Genomic DNA, 16,079 nt, shown 5'->3' with positions numbered 1-16,079 from the left:
CACTGGTTTACGCAATTTCACCTTCTGCGATTTATCCTCCGCGACGATACATATCGAGCATGCGAAATTCAGCGCAAGAAACCACGCGAATTTAATGCGAATTTGATACGAACGTTCGAGTAAGACAAGAGGGGGAAAAGTAAAAACGCGAAAATTTCCCCAAATGTTAGTACAGAAGCACGGAGAAAGCAAACAGTCGCTGCTTATCGCGCCTTATCAGCGATTGCTTGAAAAAATAACGATCTGCAGATAATACTGATCCTGCGAAAACGCCTTTCTATATCTTGGGATCCGAGAAATTTTAAGCTGTAATTAAGGCGCTTATCTACTAAGCTGATTAACTCCACAAAGCAAAAAATAGAGAAAATTGGTGGAATTATATAAGAGAAGCGTCAATCAAATGATTTGGCACTAAAATTTCAAAAATTTCACACGTGTTTTTAACCACTTTAACCTATGAACAACTGCAATTATCGTTGCAATTGTCGAGATTTCGAAATTGGTAGATTATATGTCATTTTTATTCATTTTAAAGTGCGATATTTAATTTAGTTATCTGATTACCAGTAATGATGCAATCGTAACTTTCGCAGTTGTTTTGAGCTACAAAATTTAAGAATAGAACGAGAGAGAAAAAGAATGACTCGATAATAGAAAACATTGAGTTAATACATGATAACGTGATTAAGGAGTATTAATTTGCGTATCTAATTTTTACGTAATACGACTGAACCGCGATGAAAAAAAATCGCGATTATAATAACATATGCGCTCAAGGTTACTATAATGTAGCATCTAACATAAAAAGCATAATTGTCGCGACAATAAAACCACAGCGATATGTTATTAATACCGAGTTATCGCTTCAGAATGAGACAGAGTTCAAAATCTCTTTAAATGGTTAAATGTAACGAATTTATAAAAAGTCTGCAATTTCTGTTTCACTTTTGAGTTTTCTTAAATCCATTGTGTTCTTCCTTCTTTTGTTTCAACTTGGTTTATATCTTGCGACTTATTTTCAAAGAATAAGCAGATATCGAAAACGAAATTTGACATTCCTTTAAATCACCAATCCTAAAGAATCGGTAAAAATTATAAAATTTCTACTGCATTTTCAATGTTTAGAAAGAGGAACAAAATGAAATTTTGCGCTCAAAATTGAATGAACATCCCCTTTCTTCATTTGTCTGAATTTATTCTCTATCTAACGAATTATCTTTCAAAACGAATATTACGGACAGAATTGAAATTTCGATAGAGCATTCATAAAAATTCTATAAATTCCATTCGACATTTCTACTTTTATTGCTTCCATCGCCTCAAAAAAAAAAAAAAAAAAGAAAAAAAGAAAAATAAAAAACAATAAAAAATATAACAACAGTCGTGCAAGTGCAATATTCCTCTTCTTCTATTGTCTTAATTATTTGTGTATTTAATAAAAGAAAAACCAACGAAATACGTAAAGTGATACCTCTCAATAACCTAATCAAAGATAAGAAGAAAGAGGGAGCAACATCCGGTTGGCATTCTTTGGTTTGTATGTATAATCAGTTTATTTCGGGTGTTGTCGAGGTAATGCGATGGAAACAATACTGTTTAGAAGTGTCACTGCACGTTATCTGATCAATGTATTTACTTCGTGGAATGTACACATATACTATCGCACTCAAAAGACCGAAATAGGGCAGACAGCGTCTCGTATGCAATTACATAATCTACTTATGTATTTACTATTTTGTCTAGCGCTACGCGACCCAAATCTATGAAACTCTCTCGATGATCTTTGCTCTTGGATGCTGGCGCAGCGATTGTCCATTCATTAACATCTACACTGATTACAAAATTTTAGGGCTGAGCCCTTTGTCCTCGGCGTTGATTAAGGTATATGAATATGTATAGGAAAAAGGCGACAATATCGCTGCTGTTTAATTGATTTTGAACAATGAATCGAATATTCTAACTACCTATGCTTTTATGTGACGACTCTTTAATTGCTACTGATTACGAAATTCCTGGAAGAGCCTCTCGTCGTTGGCGTTGACTAGATACGAACGTAATCAGCCGCATGATTGTTACTTTTCAATCATTTTTAACCTAATATACTAAATTCAAATGCTGACTCCTTCATATGTATCGATTAGAAAATTTAAGAGAAGGATCATATTTGATCATTATATTGCTATGTAATATTACTATAAGATAGAAAACGTTTAATAATGATAGAAAATTTTTAATAATGAATTAAAGTTCTTGACATTTATCGATTCAGAATTCTCGAGAATTTCCCGGCCATTCAAGATATACATGCATGTATATACGCTTGATATATACTAAATACATGCTAAAGGATATAGCGAGGTTGTAAACTTAATCAGACTTGAAAGAACACGAGTTTTGATCGCCGAAACAGGAATTTGAATTATCGAGATAAGATGCTAGAGTTTCGACAAGAACTTAAAGTATCGACTCACTCAGAGCTATAAATTTATTTTGTAGCTGCAGGAACATTTTTATCAATTAACTATAGCAGTAATTGCTACACTTAAAACAGAAATTGATAAGGAGTTGATATAGTATGATCTTAATAGAAGATTACAAGTACAAATTATATATATCAATTCATAAATAGTCTTTGTAATCTGAAATTTATCTTTTTTTAATTTACGACTTCATTATATTCATTACTCAAAAAGAATATAAAAATCGATTTATTTTAAATAATCCATAATAAAACGAATATTAAAGATCACTTTCATTTTTTACTGTTTACAAAATTTCAGGAATGTCTTTTTAATCACCGTAATCTGAATGTTATATGTAAAATTTCGTGTACAAATTGCTACCTTTTTAGCTAATGGTTAATAGAGAGTGACATATTGCAATTTACTTTATTTCGTTTGAATATTTTGAATTAAATATTTTGAACTCCACTCTCTATACATATGATGACGTAATGAATATGAACTGTGTAAGTGTCTTGTTCAAATGTCTGTGTGGGTATCTGTGTAAGGGTATTTGTGCCTATGCGTGCAATATCGTTGTATTCCAACAAATTCCATAATCCAAACTGAAGTAATTTGTAATACCGTGTCGAATATCGTCATTTATTTTGCCTTTTTCAGGTAGCTAATTCACATGACGAATTAAATTTTCAGGTAGTTAATTTGCATGACGAAATAAAACTACAAAATATATAATCAATGAGAACTAAAATTAGAATTTTAATATACACATCTGCCTAGTTCATTGCTGCTATGCATAAATTGCAAATTTCACAATCGCTTACGCTAATAGGTACATATTTACATAGTCAATAGGAAAGTTCCAAAGATCTCTTTGAGAATCAACTTGGTCATCATCAAGGTTCTTTATGATTCTTGTATATACATCGTTTGATCGCAGTATATTAAATATCCGATACGCTTCAATAACAAGCGAATGAACTATTAAGAAAGCAAATTAGAACGATCACAATTTAACGAAAGATTATCTATCGTCGAATCGCCCACTAGTTTCGAGAATCGTTGACTGGGGTTATTGGCGTCTAATTTTTCGCTCACCCACGTTTCTTGATAGGAAGATACGCTAGAAAAAAGCGCAGATAAATGGAGTCCAAGTTTCGCCGGAACCTCTCATCGTTACATGGGCCAACGTCCACACATAAGTGCGATTACTCGATAGAAAATTAGAAAATTAGCGGACTTTCGTAGGATTGTTTTCAAGTATCCTACTCGAGTACACGCGTGTATCGAAATGGAAGAAATATACGTAGCGAGATCGTAAAATATTAGGTTGTGTACCTAATAAGTCAATTCCCGTTCCTTTAAAAAATTCAAATTCAAAGATTGTAATTTTTACGTACAACCTAGAGAAAATTATATGTATATATGTTTTCATGTAAATGGGTTAAGTAAATAATTTGACCTGTTTTTCTAGTGATTTTTGTATAATCTCATAAAAGATTCTGATACATTTAATTTTATATTTTGAGAATTATTCAATATCAATAATACAGTAAATAGTCTGAAATGTTGTACGATTTTAGCTTCTCAATTCTTATCATCGTCAAGAGTCCAATGATGTGTCATATAATTGGTATTTCCAGAATATAAATGATAAACGAGTTACAGTCATTCCTTTTTTCAAGAAGAGAGTTTTTCTTTTAAATGTACTGTAGAGGAAGAACTGCTTTTAAGTTGACATTGAACAATCTAGAATGATCCTCTAGGTATGTACTTATATCCCAAACTATAAATAACCAGAATGTCCCAAACTATTAAGTTTATACTATTTTTAGTTAATATATATAATATGAATAAACTATTAATAGTTTAAACTATTACGTTAAAACGACACAGTAAAGTAATAAGATTATTCAAGTATTGATGTTAAAATAGGGTTGAAAAAATAATTTGACATATAGGAACATTAAGGAGTTAGGAACCTCATTCAAGATGCTTATCAACTTCTTTTCTCATACTTTATAGCCTGATATTCAAAATCCTTTTACCAGATTCGTACAACGTTAAACGCGTCTACCGACTAATTAATTTATAACCTTATTATATCTTTTACACCAAATATTTATGAAAAAATACTTATGAGAAGTATTAATATACCATCGTATTTATTGCAGCACTTACATACTAATTAATTAGATCCAAGTATATTAAATTTCATACCATTTGAAATTTTCATATAATTAAAAAATTTAATACTATAAAATTGAAATATGTAGAAACTGACAAAGAAAATCGTTTAACTGGAAGATAAGAGTATTATATATAATTTTTACAGCCATTTTATATATCGGTCTACTAACCGATTTTTTACAACTTCACTATGTACAAAGTATTCCGCCTCCACTTTCTTACTATAATCACGCGAATAGAGCGTGAAAACTGGATACGCATCGCGAGCGGATGCTTCACTGTCGACGCTCCTGTAATAACCGCCCATGTGATTTTTCCGTCTCTTCTACCTAGCTTTACACTGTCACTACGTCAGAGATCAATGAATTGTTACATAACGTTAGCGTTTATCGGCGTCAACGACACAATTTTTCGTAGACAAGAGCTAGCATACCTCTTCGATAAAGCTGTGTCTCTGACAACTGACGATTGGCAAAATAATGACTTGCTAATATACTCGATAATTGAATCATCAGCAAGTCCATTAGTTTTTTTATTTATGGATAAAAGTGCGCACATTTACTTGAGAAGCTTCTTTCAGTATAGTTCAAGTATTCTCTAATGTTACCACTCTTTTATTGTTTTATAAATGTTCAGCTTGATCTATATTAGAGTATGGTTACATAATATGGTCTCTCTATATTAAAAATCGTATCGCAATAATTGGAAAGTATGCAGCGCAAATTTCTTACACTTGCTTCGTGTTATACTGTTTCGCCCGTGTCAGCCTATTGCCACAATTACGATCCTATTATTGCACACTTGGGTTTAATGGCCGCTCCGACAGCGTCCTATCTTAGCCGATCTCTTGTTTATATACACTGTAATCAATCAGCTGATTGCTTCTCAAGATTTATTTATTTATTATTTATCATTCTGCAGATACTCGACTTTCATATCTTCGCACACTGCCTTAGAAGCCATACTTTCTTCAAGTTGGAAACACATCGAACTTTGTACAGTCAAAATAACTGTTTTAATCGGATTTGTCTATCTGCAAACTGTTTTTGTAATGTGCTCGACCTTTTTAATGACCCATTGATACTATAATAAAAAATATTGCAATAGGAAAAGAAGTAGAATAAGATAGAAACATAAAATTTAGAAGATAGGAAATAGAGTAAAAAGGTAACTGACTCTGCTTCGTCGAGTTTATGTTTCTACATAGTAGTTGGAAAATTCATTGGTTTCGCGAGTCGCGAAGAAAGTTGTACTTTAGAAATATGCATTATACTTGAAAGGCTTACTTGAGAAGCTTCCTTGAGAAACGTAGTTCAAATATTAAGCTTCCTCAGGAAAGAAATCGAAGAAATTCGATGGATTTCGTGTTTTTTTCTTACGACGGAGTCTTTTAAGGAGAAAAGAAATTGGAGACAATACAGATAACGGTGGTACATTTGGATAGTAAATGACATTGATATGAGTTAATGCCATATGGCACATTCAATTCCAATACTTTAATAAACACACTTGTGGACTTTGTACCGGGTCGGAGATCAAACTCTGATACACTATTATAATTACGAATTTTGCAAGCCACAAGGCGACGCATGGCGTTCACCCACGATGACACGTGCTAGGCCATGTCGTTTTCGTCATGATCATATATCGTTACTATATTCGAATCACGTTTACGACTCCGTTATAGTTAATCCGGAATAGTTAATCTTTATCCGATATAATCCATAGATCTCCCTATCACCAAAGCAATAATTTCTTCACTAAATAAATGTTTACCATTCTTGAACTGTAATGAATCAATATCCTTTAAGCTTCGTCCTTCCTTAAATACCCTTTTAAGAGGGTCTAAATGAACTTCGCCCCTAACAAAACGAGCTACAAGTCATGGCAATAATCCCAGACTTAGGTTCATAAATACGGCAAGATTCTCTCGGCGGTGGTCCCAAAGAAGAAACTATTGTTTGGACAGTATTTCGACATTAAAAGCGTCAACACCTGTGTTGTATGTGTGATTCATTTTGGAAATTGTTTTTATTTTCGTACTTTTATTTTCAGTCCTATGCACACGTACAGTGACCATAAAATGTAATTGTACACCATTGTATTTACTACGCCATTTATATATACCAATTAATTAGGTTCAAGTATTGTCATTTAACAGCATCTCCGTATGACTACAAAAATGAGTACTGTGAAAATGAAATGTAGGACTTATTTAAGAAACATTTAATTGAAAAATGAAAGAGTATATACAAATGCTTTCTGTAGCTACTGTATGGCGATAAGCAAACCGTAAATACTTATGCATTTATGTGAAACTTAAATGAACTTATGCAGAATTTACATAATGTTTGAAACATACAATATATTAGGTAAATATTAGGCAAAGTATTCTTTGTACTATCTGTCATCGATCCATCTTTTTATTCGTGTTCATAAAAATATGAATTTGCTCGGCGTCTAGCGACGAGCCAACATCGGCTTTTCCTTTTCGAGCATCTAACAAGTGAATCACCCTGTATAACATATCAATACAACAATCGGACGCATCAGTAAATCTGTTCCCAATCCCTCACCTTGACACAACGATGAAAGTTATTAGTGACGTTCTATGGAGGTCGTCTAAAGGGCCAGAACATTTCGAAAGATCACGTGTAAGCTTCGTGATGTAACTACGTGACTAATCTCGCGTTTCCGTTTAGACGGCTCTTTTGTTACTGTACACATGCCCTGCCGTAGGCTCTTTTAAGATGCCAGCCAATTGGTTGAGTCACTTTCGGAGCTGAAGTAAACGACCAATCAGCTGTTAGGACGCGGTACGATTGCTCGAAGGAAACGTGAGGTCGCTGCTCGTGTTGGCTTCAACGATGCGCCCCACTCCGTCTGGTGAGCATAGTCGTTGTTTGTGTTTTGCCGTGTTCGAACGAAGTGGAGAGTCGTGCTCCGACAGGATTTAGTTGTTCTCTAACTCTCGACAGAAGTATGCGACTCTATTGATCTTTCGAAGGATATAGTCGTCGAAGCAACGAAGAATGGGCATATTCCGTGAATATCCGCTCGTTTTTAACCTTTACAAGAAATATAGTTAGACCTTCGACGAGGAAAGAACGAAGAAACCGTTGGAAGAAAATTGAGTGGGTTATATGGACACTGATAACGCTCTACGAGGTTCTACTAACTCAACGTTCGTGTAATATCGCCAGCGATCCCCAGCGAAGTGGTGAGTTAATAAAGTCACAGAACTTTCCAGGAGAACATTCGTTTAATTCATTATTCCCCATCGTTCGATAATTCAAGCGCGGTCAATTGATCTCATGGTCGACCACAATCACGCATCGTTTCCTCTCTAAGTACAATTATCTAGGTAACCATAGCGTACATCGTCAAGGGCTAGTCAACGAGTTTTTTTATCCCTCTTGTTTATTTTGTCGCGCTAATTAACCTCATGTATGTATCCATGGGAAAGACAATTATCGAGTAGCTTCGTACTGTCATTCACTAATGTATAATACATTGTATTCCTCAAGCCTCAATTACCATAAGCTCACAGTGACGATTGTTATCGACGTATCGATTCGTTCAGCCCATGTTTGATAGGGAAATCGGTTACGCGAACATGTATACGGATCGAGGGGGTTTATGCGTCAGCTTTGAGAAATTTGCACACGACGGAACGCACGTTCGCAGTACCCTTGAGGCTCGCGTTCACTGACTCTATATACCTACAAACACGGCCAATTTACTGTGATAAGGGGCGCGCGGGAGTGATGCAGGAGAGGTATATTATGATCAGTCAACCGATCGGCGAGTGTATCATAAAGTTTGTGTCGTTGCAAAACAGTGAATCGTTCCGTAATATTTCTTTAGTCCTGTGCCCATCGACAAATGAGAATCTTGGAATTTCGTCTGGGAGGTACGATGTTGGTCGATTTAAGGAGCATTTGGACAATCGATATTATTGCCAATATTTAGGTCAATATTTAGGTTTTCAACATTATCGTACATAAGAGGTGGTTGTCTAAACAGTCAATATGTATATAGCCAGTACAATGTAGAATCATTGAATTTTAAATATCGAAATAATATTGACAATAATATCGAGCGCCTGAATGCACCTTAAGGGTCGAAGTTGCGTTGACGCCAAAGTTCAGTTTTTTTTTTTTTTTTTTTTTTTTTCGTTATCGAATTGTTTTTCTTAATATTGTGGATGAATGGAAGTTTCCAAGGATTCACTGAATATTTTTTTCACTACTATTTCGTCACCTAGATTCTGCAATTTTACGAAATATCAAAGAAATTGAAATACTTATAACGTTATGATAAAGTACATAATAATGTTGCTTGGCTATGGGCTAACGCGCTCTTAAGTTTCTAAGTGCTTCAGATTTTTTTAAAAAATAGAAAACTGAACAGTTTGTTTTAATATCTAAATTGTACTTGCTGAAAGAGAAAGAAAGGTGTAAATTTTATATTCGAAAGTGCAAGAGTTTATTATTATCAATATTTTTTGTAGCATGTTTGAAAAAGTTATTTGATTTTTATTTGAGTTTTGTCTTGGTTTACTCATATTACTGGAAAGTGGAAGCATCTCTTTATAGCAGTACTCCTTTACGTCTACTTTAGCAGTAGTCCTTTTAATTATAGAATCTAATTGGAAATGGAAGAAATAGCAACGGCGAAAGTATTCAGAAAATTTTTGCAACTCCCTTTCATAGCTACTACATTGGGAAACAGAATTCAGTAATTGATTAAAAATTAGTTGTAAATGTAATATCACGTTAACGTAGTATTGGCCCTTAATGGGTTAAAATAAACGATTTGATTGGTGGAGATATTGGTCGAGATATTTGTTGAAAAAGCAGCTCGAGCTTTAATCTCGGGTCGCAAGGGCTATCGAAACGTGGCATTTGTCTCTTTTTGCCACTCGGCTTTGGTAAAGTCGAAGGTCTGTTCAGTGCTGATCGAAGAGTTCCTTCGCGATTCTCGTCCCGAGCAGAGGTTCCAGAGGAAAAGAGGTAGAACTTGCGTCCAAGTCCATCAAAGTTTTCATTCGCGACACGAGATTCCCGGCTATATATACTAACAAAAATTCGGCTCACGTCGAACCATGAAAGATAATGATGTTGTAATTGTCATTTTACAGAGAAAATTTGCAAATAGTGCGAATAACAGTCTGATCGAATCATCGGAGAGTTGAAAGAAGAATATCTGAAGTAATTTACGGTTGTTGTTTCTACCATTGTGATAAGCGAAATGACCAAAGTGTCAGGAATGATAGAGACAGAAGACGTCGTCGGCAAGCCAACTCTGGTACGACGTATGTCCAATATGTTGAAAGGTAAGGGAACCTGGTTAAGTTATATTAATTAACAATTTTAAGATTAATCGCTTTAAAATTGCAAAGTACGATCGTATCGCATCGTTTCCGATAACATCATTGTTAGTTTGTTAATAGAACCTGTGTGAGTTTATATATTGTTTTTATTCTCAACAGATGGAAGTAACAGTGGACCACCGATGCTGTTTCGCCACGCCTCGATGCAGAAGATTCGTCATTGCTGCCAAAACCTAAATCTCTTTCCATATCTGCTCTACTCCTTCGGTAACTCGAAATCACATCCAGTTGCACGAAAGGTGCACCATTGCCTTGGCCAGTTCCTTCAGCTCATCACCGCGAGGATCTTCTTACTATGCAGGAGTTTCCGACAGTCGCTGTTACGCGGTATTCGTTCGAAGGAGTTTGAAGTAGCGGAGCCACCAAAGAGCGCCGAATTTTGCAAGTTGACGCCACGATTCCGAATGAACAGGCTACAGAAACGAAAACAAGATAGCCGCCTGTTCTTGACCCTAGCTGTGTACTTCGCCCCTCTGGTATTGGTTTTCCAACTGATCGGGCTGGCCAGTGCGATGGTCTTTGGAAAGTACACGCCCGGTTTCATTTTTTTGATCTCTGCCCTGTTGTTCCTCGGATGCATCTCGCTCAAGATTCTCTTCCACGAGGGCGCCGAGGAGAGTCGTAAAAGTGTGAAAATCAAAATGGAATGATCATGTTCCGGCTGTTATTGCCTATCTCAGCCATCATTCTGCGATCAGACTGTTTATCAGATAATAGACCAGATAGTATTGAGAGTCTTGGTCTCTTTTACAGTTCCCCATTGTCGCATTTGATTACTTAAACGACGCGATGCCAGATAGAGCTTACATATTACTTCTGTATATCGCATGAAACTAGTTTGTCCATGCTTGTTCATACCTTTTTTTTATTCCCTCATACTCTGCCTTTCTCACTCTCTCTTTCTCTCTCTTTTTCTTCCTTTCTTTCTTTCTATAATATACATGCGTATGTTAATTGTCCATCGATGGCTTTCTAGTTAGTCTAGAATTTTGAGTCGATTGGTTCACAAGTTCTACGATATTTTTTTTTTTTTTTTTTTACATTTCGTTATTATCGGACTGATACATGTAATCGTACGCGTAAGTAACGTAGTTGCAACGTTAGAGGATAGACAGTTTGTAACCACGTGCTTCAGATTACGAATATGTTCTTTTTTTGAAGAAGTTTGTACAACATATGTATTGCTTTTATCTACGCATAATCGTTGTTCTTCCTTTTATTTCTCTCTTTTTTTAACTTCTTTTCGTTTTCTCGAATTACAACTTCCGAGAATTACTTAGCATTTTATAGGCGTCATATGAATGTACACATGTGAATGAAATGCAATTTAGAAGTTACCTGGATAATGTATCGCGGTTATCCTCTACGGCAGAAGACTGAAAATCGTTTTAATATAAAAGTTGTATATAAAAGAGGAGAAGATATATATTAAAATATACTATGTTATATATGTATACATAATGCGAGAAAAAATGATTTATTCTATATCGTAAGGTTATATTAGCTGTCGCTCGTTAAAATGACTTGATGTGTCCACTAAAACGAGTTAGGGCAATCTGTGATCAAGTGGATCCAAGTGTATTTTTCGCGGCCATTCGCTATCCTACTTACTTAAGTACGATAAGGAGACATGTAACTTTGATCTTTTTTTTTTTAAATATATATTACATCTTACGTAAGAAGTTGTACTTTTCTTTTCTTTTAAGATTGTACGCATTTGCGGTTTAATCTATTCTTATCGTCAATGAAGTAAAAGTAAGAGAATGAAGCAAATGTACATAGAGACGTCAACCAGACTATTGTATTGCTTTCCAGCGCTCCCATATGCTTTCGGCTGCATATCAGCAGCGTGTGCGATTACACGGGCGACGTAACTTTGTTCGTGCACGCTGTGAAACAAATGTGCAAACGGTCCTAAATAACAAAAGTTTGTCGATTAATTTAATAATTATCGCGTTACTTTTTTTATATATATATAATATATAAATCATCGACGCGTTATACCTATTGCATAGACAGCGACATCACCGCCTCCGTGATAAGCTTCGTCAGATATGATAGTTGCCTGTTGACTGTACGTATACGCGGTTGTATTTTCTTCGGAAGGATCCATCCTGACGACGGAACCATTCTTGAGCGTGTACGCCCTGTTATTCGGCCCCCCTGTACTGTACGTCAGTGTTGTATATGGAATTCCATCGTACTTGGACTTCTGAGCTATACCTGTAAGACGAATGAATTATTAATTCATATTAAAATCTCATTTGAAAAGTATTTAACATTAAAGTTTTACAATGTATTTCAGTAAGAAAGTTTAATTAGTTTTAACAAACAAAACGATTCGTAATATCTTAAAAAATACTTTGCCACAGAAATGAAATAAAGATTTATGAATATAAACAAGGGTTCTTTCGTTTTTCCTACAAATTTAACGGATCTTTTAACAATACAGGAGATAAAATTGAGTCGGAAATGGTTTAAGAAATACAATAGGATTTATCAGAAATACCTAGAATGTGTGAGCTCCTGTTGCTGTAGCCATTAAAACTCATAGAATGAGTATGATCGCTGGTCACAATAATAAGAGTGTCTTGAGTGTCAACCATGCGCAAGGTCGCATTAATTGCGTCTGAGAACCTAACAGTTTCTAGCAACGCCTGTGCAGCGTAGCCACGATGATGAGCATAATCAATAAGCCCGCCCTCGACCTAAAAATGACTATTTAATATATCTATTCAAAACGACATTTTTTTTTAATCTAATAAATATAAAGAAGAAGATAAGAACTAAACCATAAGAAGATAGCCATGTTTCGACTTTTGCAAGATCTTCAAGGCAGTCACGGTCATCTCTTCAAGACTTGGCTGTCCTTTGGGACCTTTTTCTCTATTCCAATCCATACTGATGTGACCATTTGCAAAAACACCCAACAAATAATCAACTTTATCAGTATCCACGCGTAACAATTCTTCGTTATTTTGAACGATCTCGAAGGAAAGATTTCTAGCAGCTTTGTCCCGCTTCCATTCCTCTATTAAATCTCTACCATCGTTTCTTTGGCCAGCCCAATTGTCTATAGGATCGAAGTCAGTGCCTGTGGCATTGGATTTCAACATTTGTCTACCTCCTCCCATGATTACCTAAACCAAATACACTTCTAATTAACATTTCTCATCGTAATCTTCACTTGTCGCTGTCGAACGTTTCAAGCAATTGTACCGAAGGAAACAACGAAGAATATACTTAACAATCTCTTAAATTGAAGTGAAACATTTTACTGAACAATCTCGATATATTATAGTTTGCCTTAATATTTTTCCCTGGCTGATCCTCCACGAGTTGTCTGGCGATGTCTTTGCACTTTTTGGCGGTCTTCGGCATTGTCGACTCGCACTCCCATTTTCTGTTCGCGCTGTGTGCGTACAGAGGTGCCGGAGTCGCGTGAGTCACCCTGGTGGTTGTCACGAATCCTGTAAAAGATCACAGTTTAGATTAGTTTACTCTTAATTTAGAATCGTTAAACGTCCTTATTAGGATATATGCTGCATAACAGTGCACCTTCTATAAATTTAATTTTATATCCATCGCTTATTCTGAGTTCTTCGTCATTTTATCATTTTGTTAAAAGGTTAAATCCATCCAAAAACACAATAAATATTCGAAAAAATCTTCGCGATAAAGAAATAAATATTTTCTAAAATTCTTAGCATTTCATTAAGAAGCGACTTATCGCATTCCTACGATCTCAAAATTATTTAATCTTTTCCCTCCGCAAATTGTTTTGCTTGAAAAAGATAAAAACTATGAGTGCCAAGACTGGTATTATAGAATTCTTCCCCAATGCCGGATCATTAAAGAATTAATGAAAATATTCTTCTGTCGACATTAGAAGCGCGGTTTATCGACTTACATAGTAACGTCATATTCATTAATAATATTAGTGGCATTTATATATGAACAAAAAGTTGGACAACAACCTAATATGACAATTTATCGTTTACAATCTTGGCATTTATTATCGCTGACCTGTGTCTTTGCCAACCGCCTGCGCCCACGAGATTATAGAGTCCACGTGGTAGTCAGCATTCAAGCTTGCAGAGCAATTATTCATTGCTACGTTTACATCCACGCCGACTACGTTGTAATTAGTCTTCACTCCGCCGAATAGAGCTGTTGCTGTCGAAGCCGAATCTGGTACTTGCTTGTCAGTATTGTATGTCTACTTCAATATATTTTAATCATATTTTATTTTTAATATTAGTTATTTATGTTTCTATAATTATAGGAGAATGTTCTATACGTAGAATATATGCTATAGTATAAAATTTTAACTAATTATTTGATTATAGAATTTTCTATATGAACGATATCTTTTATATTATAAAATCTTTTATGATCATATGATTATAAAAGAGTTTTTCTGTATGTGTATAGAATACATTCGACATTATAGAATTATATTATGATTATAGAAGATTGTGGGACGTAGACCTTAAGAATTCCTATATGAGGGAAAGTCTCCCAAGACAAACGGCTGGTCTCACCAGCTCGAAATATTCTACTAGCGGTAATTGTATCAGGACTCATGCCATCGCCCACGAAAATGATCACATTCTTCGCTGTATTCACATTCCATTTGTACGATAAAGCCTTCTCCAATTCTCCGTCAGCTAATTCCCGCCAATGTTTAGTATCTGAATACCGAGGAATTAAGTGATTCATTAAAAATTATGGAACGATTGAACCTCGGTCCTTCGGGAATCTATGCACGTATACATGTAATCGCGAGCAGAATTAAACGCACACTTTTTAAAATAGAATAACTTCTTCAAAATTGGAACAAACGACTTGATTTTGTTTTCGACCAGCTGGAAGGACTAGTTTACTAGATGAGGTGTAAAAAAATTTTGAAGACACTGAATTGAAATTTTGAAAATTGATCGGAATCGCGAAGAAGTAAAGCAAAGGTTACCTTTTTACCCGGGTCTGTAATGAAAATTTAAACAACACATTTTGAAGAGTTATGTCAGTTATACACGTGCTGAAAATTTGGTGCTTGATTCCTCGTCAATCGACTTTGATAAAATGTTTAACACATGACTAACATAAAACGTGTTGTTTAAATTTGGATTACAAGCCCAAATAAAGAAGGTTGTAAAAAGTAAACTTAGTTTCTTCCTCGCAGCTCCGGCCGATCGCAATATTCTGAAATTTTATTACGCGTCATTTAATTATTTAACTAATCGTCAACTAATTCTTTCAACTACTCCAAAAACAAAAGAAGAAAAAAAGAAAAAAAAACACTTTGTTTGGCTCAATTCTAAAACAGTTATTCTGTTTTAAAAGATATTCGGTCAATTCTATCCACGATGTACGTACGAAGCACTTACACTTTGTATACTGATAAGATATGAAATTGTCTGCGAACAAAATTTTATATTCTGACTGGAGAACCATCGTTGCTATGCATGAAAATTATTGTAAGCGCCTGACGAGATGAATGGGAGGGAATGTATGGAATATAAAGAAGTTGGAGAATTTTAAAGATAAGTTTGAATTATGTTGTCATCAGCAGAAGTCGGTTGTTTTGATGATTAATGGAAGGTCGCAGACGATTACAAAATAGATACATGCACGAATCGGAAATCGATGAAATTATTATACCTTCTTTGAGCGTGGTTCTAACGATCCCAATGTGAAAGAAACTGATGTATAACGTGACAAGCCTTATTTTTATTATATCAGTCAGATACATCGTTGATAGTTGCGTGTCACGTCACGAAAGAGACGTTGATAGGTGTTCATGCTAAGAGCGACTAAATAAAAGAGCAATGTAAGTGCATAATTACCTTGTTTGCTTTGGATTAGAGCGCTCTCTATTGAGAAAAGGCTGTATTAAGTCGATCATGAAGAACTCTGTTTTATTGTTTCGATTATAAAGATCTTAGCTATCCTAGATCGTAGATCGATGATCGAAGATTGATAGAACAGGGAACGATCAGGAGGATTTAATATAGAATATTTCCAATTTT

At 35.0% G+C, this 16,079-nt stretch overlaps 2 protein-coding genes across 4 annotated transcripts; one reads left to right on the top strand and one right to left on the bottom strand.

Moving 5' to 3' along the window:
* The first annotated feature begins 7,538 nt into the window (after positions 1–7,538).
* Positions 7,539–11,729, top strand: LOC139993366 (uncharacterized). 3 transcript variants are annotated; one of them, XM_072015028.1, is made up of 3 exons: positions 7,539–7,872; positions 9,796–9,990; positions 10,147–11,729. In XM_072015028.1, the coding sequence occupies exons 2-3, from the start codon at positions 9,906–9,908 to the stop codon at positions 10,695–10,697; spliced, it is 636 nt and encodes a 211-aa protein (XP_071871129.1). In that variant the 5' UTR covers positions 7,539–7,872; positions 9,796–9,905; the 3' UTR covers positions 10,698–11,729. The 3 variants fall into 3 exon arrangements, with proteins under 3 accessions (XP_071871129.1, XP_071871127.1, XP_071871126.1); XM_072015026.1 differs by lacking the exon at positions 7,539–7,872 and adding an exon at positions 8,425–8,565; XM_072015025.1 differs by lacking the exon at positions 7,539–7,872 and adding an exon at positions 9,490–9,667.
* On the bottom strand, positions 10,116–15,880 carry LOC139993365 (alkaline phosphatase). The gene is made up of 8 exons (XM_072015024.1): positions 15,712–15,880; positions 14,539–14,741; positions 14,074–14,266; positions 13,354–13,517; positions 12,840–13,187; positions 12,557–12,755; positions 12,052–12,270; positions 10,116–11,961 (listed from the first exon to the last, which is right to left on the bottom strand). The coding sequence occupies exons 1-8, from the start codon at positions 15,800–15,802 to the stop codon at positions 11,789–11,791; spliced, it is 1,590 nt and encodes a 529-aa protein (XP_071871125.1). The 5' UTR covers positions 15,803–15,880; the 3' UTR covers positions 10,116–11,788.
* Positions 15,881–16,079: the final 199 nt, after the last annotated feature.

Source organism: Bombus fervidus, chromosome 12 (genome assembly GCF_041682495.2).
Source record: "Bombus fervidus isolate BK054 chromosome 12, iyBomFerv1, whole genome shotgun sequence".
Taxonomy (NCBI): Eukaryota; Metazoa; Arthropoda; class Insecta; order Hymenoptera; family Apidae; genus Bombus; species Bombus fervidus.
The sequence above is the reverse complement of the archived record's forward strand: the minus strand, read 5'-3'. Positions and strand labels throughout refer to the sequence as shown.

Excerpts from the sequence above, each read along its gene's own strand:
- LOC139993365 (XM_072015024.1), bottom strand. The coding sequence starts at position 15,802 with ATGTATCTGACTGATATAATAAAAATAAGGCTTGTCACGTTATACATC. Across the intron at positions 13,518-14,073 it reads GGCGGTTGGCAAAGACACAG|GATTCGTGACAACCACCAGG; the intron begins GTCAGCGATAAT and ends GATCTTTTACAG. Across the intron at positions 13,188-13,353 it reads AGCCAGGGAAAAATATTAAG|GTAATCATGGGAGGAGGTAG; the intron begins GCAAACTATAAT and ends TATTTGGTTTAG.
- LOC139993366 (XM_072015028.1), top strand. The coding sequence starts at position 9,906 with ATGACCAAAGTGTCAGGAATGATAGAGACAGAAGACGTCGTCGGCAAG. Across the intron at positions 9,991-10,146 it reads TATGTCCAATATGTTGAAAG|ATGGAAGTAACAGTGGACCA; the intron begins GTAAGGGAACCT and ends TATTCTCAACAG.